Below are 12,541 nucleotides of genomic sequence, written 5' to 3' on the forward strand. Positions count from 1 at the left end.
AAACTAGTTTACAAAGGGGAAAAAAAGACTTAAGATTGGTGCCTCAGTAAAAGGCAAGGACTCACAATACCCTTGAATTTATAGCAGCAGCAACCACTTGTGATGTATTTTGTGATCTGTATATCTCTAAAAAAAAAAAACCTGAAATCACTGCTTTCATTTTTGAGAGTCTATTGCCCAACAGATCTATAGAAGTTTCCACTGCTTTAGTGTCTAATACCCACAATTTCCTTTTCTCACTTGAACAATGGCATTATGCCATATGTTTGTTATGAGCAGCTGTTAAACATGCCCTGCAGTTGAAGCTTGTCAAGTCAAGAATACATGTGTACTGTCTAAGATCTCTCCTAGCTTTTAACTAACTCTTAAAAGGCTTCCTCCCCCCATGATGTTTCCTCAAAAATTTAGGAAAAACATGCTAAGGAACACAAATTACCTATTTAATATTCCAATGTTCTAAATATTTGATATAAGGGAATTTTTTTTTAAGGCATATTGTTTTGGTGTTACCAGATTAACTTTAGAGGTGGAGAGAAATGTAAACATGATAGGGATGCGATAACACATGGGAAGAGAAAGTAACAGAAAAAAACCCCATAGTTTGTTAATTAAATGTGGGATTAATGGCGAATGCGATTTAAGAGATTTGACAACCCAGTAAAACCATTTATTCTTTTGAACATTCATACAAGTCAAACTTGCAGCAAAAAAAGAATCACAACAATGGTTCAAGGATACAGAGATCAGTATCTTCCATTTGAAAGTTCCACCCTCTAAAGCAGGGGTGGGCAAACTTTGGCCTGAGGGCAGCATTGGGTTTTGGAAATTGTATGGATGGCTGGTAGCCAAGCATGGCCCGGCTCCCACCCCCTATCCCCCCACCCCCACTTCTCGCCCCCAAGAGCCCTCCCCTCCCCGGGGACCCCTGCCCTATCCACACACACTCCCCCACCCACTGACCGCCCTGACTGTCCCCCGCCGCCCCATCCAACCCCTCCCTCTCCCTGTCCCCTGACTGCCCCATCCAACAACCCCTGCTCCCTGTCCCCTGACTGCCTCCCACCGCCCCATCCAACCCCCGCTCCTTCCTGACTGCCCCTCCAGGACTCCTGCTCCCATTCAACCGCCCTGTTCCCCACCCTGAAAACTCCCCCCCCAAACTCCCCTGGCCTCTATCCAACCCCTGGCTCCCTGTCCCCTTACCACACTGCCTGGAGCACCAGTGGCTGGCGGCGCTACAGCCGTGCCACCTGGCTGGAGCCACAGCCACGTTGCTGTGCAGCACAGAGCACTGGGTCAGGCCAGGCTCTGCAACTGCGCTGCCCCAGGAGCTCACAGGCCCGCCACCCAGAATATTGCATCGGCGGTGCAGTGAGCTGAGGCTACGGGGGAGGAGGGAACAGGAGGGGAGGGGCCGGTGGCAAGCCTCCTGGGCCAGGAGCTCAGGGGCTGGGCAGGAAAGTCCCGGGGCCGGATGTGGTCTGCGGGCCATAGTTTGCCCACCTCTGCTCTAAAGCTACCCTGCAGGGGTTCCCACTTATTCAGAAATAGTACAAAAGAGGCAAAATCTGATGTTACACCATAATGCAAATGTTTTCATTTGAGTGAGCAGGTATGGAACCTGGAAGATTTCAAGTGTATTAAGCAATCTACTTTTATTTTAGGCCTTGTTATATTTAGAAGTGTTTGAAAAGATCAGTTTGCTCCCTCTCTTTAGAATATTGAAGTGTTACTGTATCCCATCTACTCGGTGTTTAGAGTTTGTGGACAAGCACTGACTGACAGTTTACAGAAGAGACAACAGATAAGGATGATTCATGTTATGAAAATTCCTAGCACACCAAAGTGCAGATCTTTGGCTGGTGTAAACAACAGCTTGAAAGAACTTCAACAGAAGCTATGACAGTCTACACCAGTTGAGGATCTGTCCTTAGTGTTTAAAGGTCTTCTTATAGAATACAAAAAAATGTTCAAATCTGAAGGAAAGCAGTAAGAAGGCTGTAAGATAGATGACTACTTAAAATACATTTCATGTGCACCTGGGTAAGGTGACAATAGCAGAAACATTTATATGAAAAATTTTAAAAGCCTAACATATCAAAGCAGCAAAATCCAGTTACATATCAAGAATGAACAGAGATACCACTTCTATAAATTACACCAGACTTACCATTACAAGATGATAATCCAAAAACAAGTTTAAAATATAAACAAGAAGGGATAGGAATAGTTGTGGGATTGCTAAAGAGGTTAACACAAAGAGTAAGGAAATAAAGCAAAGGAAACTGTCAGAAAGGAAATAGAAATTTTAGTCATTTAACACACATCAGGAAAAACAATGGAGACAGAGGAACAATCCTCAAATTACAGTACAAGAGACAAAATATGTGAGAATTACATGACAGATCACATTAGCAGTCTCAAAGCATCAAGTTTCTGAGAATGCTTTTACTAGGAAGATATAAAGATACTTCAACTAAAGGTGAAGTTTATAGTATATAATTCAAAAATGCTCAAACAACTGAAGTCACTGAAGTGGACTGTAACACAGGAGCAGGGCATAGGAAGTTTCACATGAAGTGAAACTTACATATCCTATCCAATTGAAACTGCAGGGGCATCTAGATTTGCTTACCATACCTGTCTTTAAACCCTGAGATCCTGCTCAAATTTAGAACACCTGGTTTTGCCAGAAGTGCAAAGGCTTTCCATTTTTCCAGATATGCCTTTAGACAAATCTATATAATAGAAACTATTTTCTTTATGCTTGACTTACATTTTGTGATCACTTCACTATATTGTTAATTTAGCCACAGTGTAGGATACTGTCAGAACACAAGTGACAAAGGAAATTAAGTACTCATTGTAGACAGGTTTCAGAGTAGCAGCTGTGTTAGTCTGTATTCGCAAAAAGAAAAGGAGTACTTGTGGCACCTTAGAGACTAACATTTATTTGAGCATAAGCTTTCATGAGCTACAGCTCACTTCATCTGATCTGCATGCATCCGATCAAGTGAGCTGTAGTTCACAAAAGCTTATGCTCAAATAAACGTGTTAGTCTCTAAGGTGCCACAAGTACTCCTGTTCTTTTTTCATTGTAGACAGTTAATTAAGCAGGATGTCCAATTAAAAAAGTACAGCTTTTATGTCAAGCACATGTATTTGTTGACATTTCAAACACCCTTTAGACACTTGGTAGCTACAGTAAAATAGTAATGTTGTCAGTGGCTTTGCCAATAAGAGGATAACAGCTTTTGCTTTCAGGGTGGTTGGGGATGCACACAGCTCACTAGTTTCAAAGCATTAAAGGGGTTAGGTGGCATATTAAGTAGGGTTTCAGGAAACCACATGTTTATCTTGATGCAATTGCAGACTCTTTATGCAAAGTAGTAGATGAAATCTAAAGTCACCTATGTTGGGAAAAAAGAACTAAGTCCAAAAGCGTATACGAGCACCCCATGCAGCCCCTAAAATGAATATTCCTTCGGATTTCGTGCTAGAGGATTTTGCATGTAGCTGTTTTTGGGACACTGCTATCGTTTTCCCCTGGAGAAGAAGGAATAAAAAACTACTTGCAGCTATCAGTGCATTAACACATTTAAGTGCATACAATTTTCTTCTCCTAAGGACACCAAATTATCATCACAAAATTAACAAATGAAAATAGAAGTCACCCATCCCTGAACACTTAAGTTATATTAACCAGGTATAACTACAATTAACTATATGACTACTGAAACTATTATATATACCCCCAGCTAATGTGTCTGGACCATAGGTGCTGGAACTAGGGGCCTTGGCTTGAAGTGGATTCCATTATATACAGGGTTTACAGTTTGATTCAATGGCTCTCCACACCCCCACTATAAAAGTTGTTCCAGCACCCCTGGCCTGGAGAGGCCTATTAGATGCTTCAGCCTGAAACAGAACACAGAGTAATCAGCATACTGGAGAGAGAAGGTGTAGGAACTGGAGCAGAATGTACCCGGCACCCCTCCCAGACAGAGAGAGACAGAAGAAGTCATTTAAACTACACACGTGGGCTTGCAGACATGTGAAAGAGTTAGTCTCAAACAGGGAACTGCGATACCCCCACCCAACACTACCCTGGCCGGGAGGATGCCACCCCCTGGGGCTACGTACCTGCTCTGCAGTGACCGGTTCGTTGAGGCGGTGCTCGGCGGAGAGGTGGTGTCTGAGAAGCAGGGCTCGTTTGTAGTTGCGGGTGCCCTTGCAGAGCTCGTCGTGCCCCCCCGCACCGCCTCCGCCAGCCATGCTGATGTCGCTGGGGGCAGAGGCGGCGGCGGTGCACCAGGCGCAGGACATGAGGCCGGTCTCCTGGCAGTAGTGCAGCCATGGGAACTCCTTGAGCCAGGAGCCCTGGAAGGAGACGTGCAGCTTCTGCAGCAGGGACTTGGGCCTGGCCGCAAGCGGGAAATGCTTGATGCTCTCCCCCTCCCCCGCGCCCACGCTGCTGCCCTCCGCCTCGTCCCCCCCATCGCCTCCAGACCGCCTGCTGCTGCTACAGCTGCCGCCCTCGGCGCCGCTGCCGTCGCCCAAGCTGCCCCCCTCGCCGTCCTCTTCGTCGTCACTGCTGTCGCTCAGGGAGCCCCCGTCCTGGACCAGGTCCTTGCCCTCCAGCAGGCCCTCGGGCTCCAGGCCTTCGGCACCCTCCAACTCCAGCTCCTCGTCCGCCCCCCGCCCATTGAAGTGCCTCCGCGGCCAGGCAGGGGCCTCGCAGCCATTGTTAGCGGCGGAGGGGCCGGAGAGGAGCCCTCCGCCGCCCCCCCGAAAGGCCAGAGTCCTGCGGTTCCTCTCGGCGAACATGGGGCCGCTGGCGGCCGCAGGGGAGACTGCGTCCTGGGGCGGGGGCAATAACAGCAGCTCCTTCCCCTCGGCGGCGGCCTCCAGCTCCTCGGCCTCCAGCCCCTCCAGCTCCACTTCCTCGTCAGCCCCCCGCCCATTCAGCTGCTCGGGGTCTTGCCGGGCCCAGGCCTCGGCCGGGTTACCCCCGTTGTTATTGTTCGAGGAGCCGCCCCCGGCGCCTCCGCCGGCCGCCGCTGCGGCCGCCGCGGTGACCAGGCCGCCAGCCCGGAACGCCAGCGTCCTGCGGTTCATCTCCGCGAACATGGCGCGCGCGCGCGCCCCCCGTCCGCCTCGCGCCCCCCGGCCTCGCGCTCTGACTCGCGACCGCCGCTCCCCGACCGACCGACTGTTCTGCCCGCTGACGGGGAAACTGGGACCCGGCCTGCCCAGGGAACAAAGAGAGACAAAGGGGCAAGTCCGGCCCCGGGTCTGGCCTCTACCGCCGCAGGCTCCCCACAATGGATCCGGCTCGGCAGCGCTTCCGTCCCGACAGGCCCCGGCCCAGGTCGAATGGCAAATGAACAACGGACTACTCCCACAATGCACCGGGGCAGCCACCGAGGGAGGAGGGGGGGTAGAGCGGGCGGGGGAGGAAGAGGGAAAGAGAGCGGGAGGCCGAACAGCTGGTGAGTGTCAGGTTCTAGTCAGCGCTCCCGGCACCTCCTTCTCCCCCTCCCCGCGCTCCCCACCCCCAGAGCACAGCGCAGCGCAGCGCAGCGCAGCTCCCTGCCTTCCCCCCACCTCTGACTCGCTCTTTTTCCTTATGCTGCCATCTCTAGCCACGAGGTGCCCATCGAGCTGTAGCCCTGCTAGGGTGGCCTAAGCATCCCGAGACCCATATTGTGGCTCAGAAAGGGTGCCTGCAGGGCCCTGACTCCTTATTGTAGGCGATGGTGGCGACACACCGCCCGCCTCCGCGGTACAGTGTGCCAGGCGCGGGTAATTGCTCCGAAATGTACTGCCCCGAGTGCCTAAGCTACTTGCGCTTGTTGTGAAATGGGAATGCAAAGAAAAGGTCACACACGTGCTGAACTGAGTGGGGATGATTGCCATGGCTGTTACATCATGCACCGCCAATTATAGAGCGCCCTGCCTGTTTGTACCTGCGCGGACATACACTCTAATGCCATAGATTACCTGGGTTCCAGAATCCAGTACAGGGGAAGGGAGGGGTGAGCGGGTCAATGGTCTCAGTGTGCACTGAGGCAGTAATCATTAACAAATCTGAAAACACAGGTTATATTGGTTATAATAATGGACTGGTAGCTTTCACAGCAGTCCCTGCTGCATGTGTTTTCTAACCTCACCCAAAATCAAGCTAGCATTTCTTAATTCCTTTCCACTTGAGTGCTGTGTTTATGGACACAGACCTAAAGTTCACCCTGTAAAATAGTCAGGGCCCTATCTACTCTGCAATACCACAGTCACTGACAATTTGTAGCAGACTCTATTTCTTGCACAGAATTTAAACACTTTTGCGGGGAAAAATCATTTCTAGACTTCGTAATTGTGAGAAAAAAAACCCACCTTGAAAACGAACCAAAATAAGCCGATATTGTCAAATTTGCTTGATACTATACATGGCCTGGAACTGTTGCCAACCCTCCAGGATTGTCCTGAAGTCTCCAGGAATGAATCTTTAATTAAAGATTATGTTAAGTGATGAAATCTCCAGGAATAGGGCCCAACCAAAATTGGCAACCCTACCTGAAACAATAGCTCTGAATTGCTCCATTCATTGCAGTGGGGTGTTAACTTTGCTTAATCATGAGCAAGTCTACACTTAGGGCTTGGCTACACTTGCGAGTTACAGCGCAATAAAGGAGCCCCAGGTGCCCTAGCTCACTACCTGTCCACACTGGCAAGGCACGTAGAGCGCTCTGTCTCCGTGGCTACATCGCTGCTGGTACTGCGCCTCGGTGAGTGGAATAACGTTTGCTGCGCCACCGCTGGAGTGCCGTGGAGCCAGTGTGGATGCCCTGGTCTGTTATTGCACTGTGATCGGCCTCTGCAAATATCCCACAATGCCTGTTCTAGCCACTCTGGTCATCACTTTGAACTCTACTGCCCTACCCTCAGGTGACCAACCATCAGACCTGCCCTTTAAATTCTCTGGGAATTTTGAAAATCCCCTTCCTGTTTGCTCAGCCAGGCGTGGAGTGCTCTCTGCAAATCTTTCCAGGTGACCATGCCTCCACGTGCCAGGCAATCCCCAATATGGAGCAATGGCGAGGTGCTGGACCTCATTAGTGTTTGGGGAGAGGAAGCTGTCCAGTCCCAGCTGCACTCCAGCCGCAGGAATTACGATATCTTCAGGCAGATATCAAGGGCCATGCTGGAAAGGGGCCATGACCAGGACGTACTGCAGTGCAGGGTTAAAGTGAAGGAGCTGCGGAATGCAAACAGCCACTCCGGTGCTGCCGCCGCGACCTGCCATTTTTACAAAGAGCTGGACGCAATACTTGGGGGTGACCCCACCTCCATGCCAAGTTACCACCATGAACACCTCAGAGGCCAGTGCAGCAAGGCAGGAGGAGCAGCAAAGCGGGAGCGAGGGTGCTCCGGCGGAGGAAGACACCCCGGAATCCCTAGATGCATGCAGCCAGGAGCTGTTCTCAAGCCAGGAGGAAGGTAGCCAGTCACGGTGGCCAGTGCTTGGGGAAGGACAAACACCAGAGGAGGTTTCTGGTAAGTGGCTTTTATTTTGGGAAGGAAGTTATTCAGTGCGGGCTCTTGGGGCGAGGAGGGTTAGGGCTACTCGCATGCCTAGATGTGGAATAGGGCATCAATGTGCTCCCTCACATCGCAGTAATTGGCCTCAGTGATCTCTTCAGAGGTCTCAGCCAGAACTTGGGCAATGCACTTGTGCAGGTTTTTCGAGAGCGCCACTGTGGTCCTTGTCCCAGTAAGGCTAACTTGTCCATGCCACTGTGCCATAAGGGGCGGGGGAACCATTGCTGCACACAGACAAGCTGCATATGGGCCAGGGTGGAAGCCGCATTGCAGTAGAAGACCCTCCCTTGCTTCCCTGGTCACCCCCAGCAGTGAGATATCTTCCAGGATGAACTCCTGTGGAAAATGTGGGGACAGTGTTCAGTATAGGGGCCCCCTGCTGTTTTTAGCTCTCCCCAAGGCACAGAAACCCAGAGGCCAGTACAGCCGTGAAACAATCAGTCACACTTAATCCTGTGCTTACTCACCATTTTGGGGCTCCTGTGGGTTATGTGCGCTTGCTTTGGGACAGGCAAATTATGTTATTGTGTAGACTGTGCTTGCCCTTGAGTACAGGGGAATCATTGCTCTGTCTGGTGTGAACAATGCTGCCTCTGTTAAGTGTTGCATTTTGCCTTTACAGATGCAACCTTGAGATCTCAGCCGTCCATGTTATCAACGGCCGAGAGGCTGCAAAGAATAAGGAAGAAGCCACGTAGAAGCAAAGAGGACATGCTGCATGAGGTCATACAGCATTCAACTAATGAAAATAAAAACGTGCAGGAGTGGCGGGAGAGTGAAAGGAGGGTCCGCCAGCAGAATGCGGATTGCCAGCACCAAAGCACAGAGTGGCTGATAAGCATCATGGAGCGCCAAGCAAACTCGATCCAGGTGCTCGTAGCCATGCAGGCAGAGCACTACCGCGCCCCCCCCCCCGCAGCACTTGTCCCAAAACTGTTTCCCTTGTGCCACCATGTCACTTCCAAACCACTTTCCCCAACATCCAGGTTCTTACCGCCACCTGCTGCCTCCAACACCTGTTGCTTCACCACCCAGCCCGGAAACATACGACCCTTACCCACTGCACTCAACCCCCATCACCATGCAGTACAGCCACCCTGAAATGCAGCACGCATTGCACAGAACTCCAGACAGGACATACGCAAATCTCTGATTGTACCGTTCCCCACCCCATCCTCTTACCCTTTGTGTTCCCAAGCAGTTGTGTTGTGTTTCTTTTCAATAAATTGATTTTTTGGCTTTGAAAACTTTCTTTATTATTGCATAACGTAAAAGAAAACTTAGCCCAGGAAAGCAACAGGTACTGCAAGTCAGTGTATCATACGTAGCACACATAGATTCCTACCACACGTCATTCCCAAGCAGGGCACCACACCAGACATTACTGTTGGCTTTCAGCCTCAGATTGCTCCCTCAAGGCATGCCTAATCCTTGCAGCCGCACGCTGGGCCCCTCTAATAGCCCTGCTCTCTGGCTGTTCAAATTCAGCCTCCAGGTGTTGAAGCTCCCAGTTCCATGCCTGAATGAATCTTTCACCCTTCCCTTCACAAATGTTATGGAGGGTACAGCACGCTGATATAACTGCGAGGATGCTGTTATCGGCCAGGTCCAGCTTCCCATACAGAGAGCGCCAGCGACCCTTTAAACAGTCATAAGCACACTCCACAGGCATTCTGCACTGGCTCAGCCTGTTGTTGAACCGCTCCTTGCTGCTGTCAAAGCTCCCTGTGTAGGGTTTCATGAGCCATGGCATCAAAGGGTAAGCGGGGTCTCCAAGGATTACAATTGGCATTTCGACTTCCCCTACGGTGATCTTCTGGTATGAGAAAAAAGTCCCAGCTTGCAGCTTCCTGAACAGGCCAGTGTTACGAAAGATGTGTGCGTTATGCACCTTTCCACGCCAGCCTGCGTTAATGTCAATGAAATGCACACGGTGATCCATAAGTGCCTGGAGAACCATAGAGAAATAGCCCTTCCAATTAACGTACTCGGAGGTTAGGTGGGCTGGTGCCAGAATTGAAATATGCGTCCCATCTATCACCCCTCTGTAGTTAGGGAAACCCATTTGTGCAAAGCCAGCCACAATGTTATGCACGTTACCCGGACTCATGGTTCTTCTGAGCAGGATGCGACTAATGGCCCTGCAAACTTGCATCAACACAATTCCAACAGTCGACTTCCCCACTCCAAACTGGTTAGCGACTGATCAGCAGCTGTCTCAATTTGCCAACTTCCAGATGGCAATAGCTACCCGCTTCTCCACCATCAGGGCAGCTGTCAATCTCGTGTCCTTGTGCCGCAGGGTAGGGGCAAGCTCCTCACAGTCCCAGGGAAGTGGCTTTTCTCATCCAAAAGTTCTGCAGCCACTGCATGTCATCCCAGACTTGCATAACGATCTGATCCCACCACTCAGTGCTTGTTTCCTGAGCCCAAAAGTGGTGTTCCATGGTGGTGAGCATGTCCGTGAATGCCACAAGCAGACTCGTGTCATTTGCGTTACTCGAGTCGATATCGTCGGAGTCCTCACTGTTGCTTTGGATCTTAGGGCATAACTCGACTGCCAAACGTGATGCACTGGTGAGACTTGTCAGCATATTCCTCAGCAGTTCAGGCTCCATTCCCGCAGACCGAAAGGGAAGACAGAGCGTGCGGTACAAAAACCATTGAAAGATGGCGCCAAATGTGGACGGAAGCAAAGAGAAAGCTGGGATGCGAACCGATGCATCACGGGGCGCTGGGACAGGACTCAGAATGCCCCCGCACTCCCAGCCCCCTTCACACAAGCCACGGTGCAAGAATGGGAAGTGGTGCTCTGTGGGATAGCTGCCCACAACGCACTGCTCCCAATGCCACTGCAAGTGCCACAAATGTGGCCACACCAGTGCGCTTGCAGCTGACAGTGTGGACAGACTGCAGTGCTTTCCCTACTGCACTGTACGAAGGCGGGTTTAACTCACAGCGCTCTACATCTGCAAGTGTAGCCATGCCCTTAGGTCTGGTCTGCACTACAGACCTATATCAGTATAACTACATCACTCAACCTAACATCCCCATATGGACATAACTATTTCTTCTTGGGGAGGAGGATTAAATACGCTGATGGGAAAGCTCTCTCCCCTCGGCTTAGAGCGTCTTTATTAAAGCGCTAGAGTGGCAGAGCTGAATTGGTGCAGCTGTGCCACTGCAGTGTTTTAAGTATAGACGTGCCCTTAAAATGCTGCATCCGTGCAGCTGCAGTGCTTTAAAGAAGATGCTCTAAATTGATGGAAGAGAGCTTTCCTGTCAGTGTAGTTAATCTACCTCCCCAAGAGGTGGTAGCTATGTTGGCAGGAGGAGCTCTCCCGCTGACATAGCATCTGCATGATGGGGTTAGGTCAGTATAACTACATCATTCAGGGGTGTGGATTTTTCACATCCCTGAGCAACATAGTTATACTGATATAGGTCTGTAGTGTAGACAAGACCTATGACAGTCCAAATGTCACACAAAACATCCAACTAATATGCTTGTTCTAAACTGACTTCCAGACCTTCCCAGGTACCAGAAACCCAATTGTCTCCTCTCCAGCTGCCAAAACCTCCCATTTCCCCGACCACCACTTTCTATAATGCAGTTATGTTTTTAGCACAAAATTCTGCAACACATGGCACAGTGTTAGAGAACAGAGTTTTTGCTTTAAGTCTTTGCTTATAGGGCACTATCACAAGACATTTTAGTATTAAACATTTTATACCAAAAGGTAAAATACTTTTAAATAGGCAATTAATTAAAATCAAAGAGGCAAAATAATTAAAATTCAGTCCAAAAGAATCAATTTGGCTAAATTATGCAAACTCAAACAGCACCAAGGAATCTGGTATAAAAGACAATTCAGTGGCTCTCAAGTCAGATCTCCCAACCAACAAAATGGATCAGTTTACAAACGATATAAATGATAGGGTTGAAAAAGGGTAGCATTAAGTTTGAAAACTAAGGGAGAGGTCCCAGCACAGGCAAATCAAAATCAATAGGAATTGTATTTTAATTAGTCAATGAATGGGAAGCAGAGCACTGCCCAAATTCTAAATATAATAGTTGCCTAAATAATATTCATATGCTAAGGTGAGATCATGAGAAAAATCGGTAATTGAAAATACTAACTCCCCTTCACAACTCTGAGAGGATTCAGACAGAAAAGTAGAAAACTAGTTTAACACTGTCCTCAGGAGTAGTAGTACAATTGAGTTCAGAAAGACACTGTGTTAACTGGATTCCCATGGAAAGTTTTGAATTCAATTAAACAGTATTTTCTGACAGAAAAACATTCTAGTTAGTATACGTGGAGCTTATTGTCTTCTATACTTTGCAATACAAACCTTATGTTTCTTCATCCTCGGGTCCATATGGCCCTGCCTTGCCTCTCTCTGACTGTTTGTCACCTATTCAATATTTTCCACCACTTTCCTATCTCCTCTTATAGATTCAAGTAGTTTCCACAATTCTTGTAGATGTATGACAATGCATTGTACGATTTCTTTGTTTCTCCAGAGAATCTATGGAATTATAGTAAGACCCTCTTAAGCTTTTAACCTCCAATACTAGGAATCTATAGTAAGAAGATATATATATACACATACAGGACAGGCCCAACAAAAAAAATAACAGAACACCACTAACTGTCACCTTCAGCCCCCAACTAAAACCTCTCCAGTGCATCACCAAAGATTTACAACCTATCCTGAAAAATGATCCCTCACTCTCACAGATCTTGGGAGACAGGCCAGTCCTTGCTTACAGACAGCCCCCCAGCCTGAAGCAAATACTCTCTAGCAACCACACTAACCCAGGAACCTGTCCTTGCAACAAAGCCTGATGCCAACTCTGTCCACATATTTATTGAAGTGACACCATCATAGGACCTAATCACAATTAGCCACGCCATCAGGGGCTCATTCACCTGCA

At 49.1% G+C, this 12,541-nt stretch overlaps 2 protein-coding genes across 3 annotated transcripts in view; one reads left to right on the plus strand and one right to left on the minus strand.

Moving 5' to 3' along the window:
• The window catches only part of ZBTB10 (zinc finger and BTB domain containing 10), a 34,041-nt gene extending 28,600 nt beyond the window's left edge, over nucleotides 1-5,441 (minus strand). The window contains exon 1 of one of the 2 annotated variants that reach the window (XM_073330745.2): nucleotides 4,144-5,423. In XM_073330745.2, the coding sequence (XP_073186846.1) occupies nucleotides 4,144-5,130 (987 nt within the window). In that variant the 5' untranslated portion in view covers nucleotides 5,131-5,423. Of the gene's footprint in view, nucleotides 1-4,143 lie in introns of both variants that reach the window. The other variant, XM_073330746.2, reaches the window with a different exon arrangement.
• On the plus strand, nucleotides 5,152-8,926 carry LOC140906579 (uncharacterized). Its single transcript, XM_073330747.2, has 2 exons — nucleotides 5,152-7,554; nucleotides 8,222-8,926. Exons 1-2 carry the CDS (start codon nucleotides 7,263-7,265, stop codon nucleotides 8,698-8,700), a joined length of 771 nt encoding a protein of 256 aa, XP_073186848.1. The 5' UTR covers nucleotides 5,152-7,262; the 3' UTR covers nucleotides 8,701-8,926.
• Nucleotides 8,927-12,541: the final 3,615 nt, after the last annotated feature.

This window comes from Lepidochelys kempii, chromosome 2 (assembly GCF_965140285.1).
Source record: "Lepidochelys kempii isolate rLepKem1 chromosome 2, rLepKem1.hap1, whole genome shotgun sequence".
Classification (NCBI taxonomy): Eukaryota; Metazoa; Chordata; order Testudines; family Cheloniidae; genus Lepidochelys; species Lepidochelys kempii.

Bases quoted from the DNA above. Each gene is read 5' to 3' on its own strand.
- LOC140906579 (XM_073330747.2), top strand. From the start codon at position 7,263: ATGCAAACAGCCACTCCGGTGCTGCCGCCGCGACCTGCCATTTTTACA. The intron at 7,555-8,221 runs GTAAGTGGCTTT...TTGCCTTTACAG, and splicing joins AACACCAGAGGAGGTTTCTG to ATGCAACCTTGAGATCTCAG.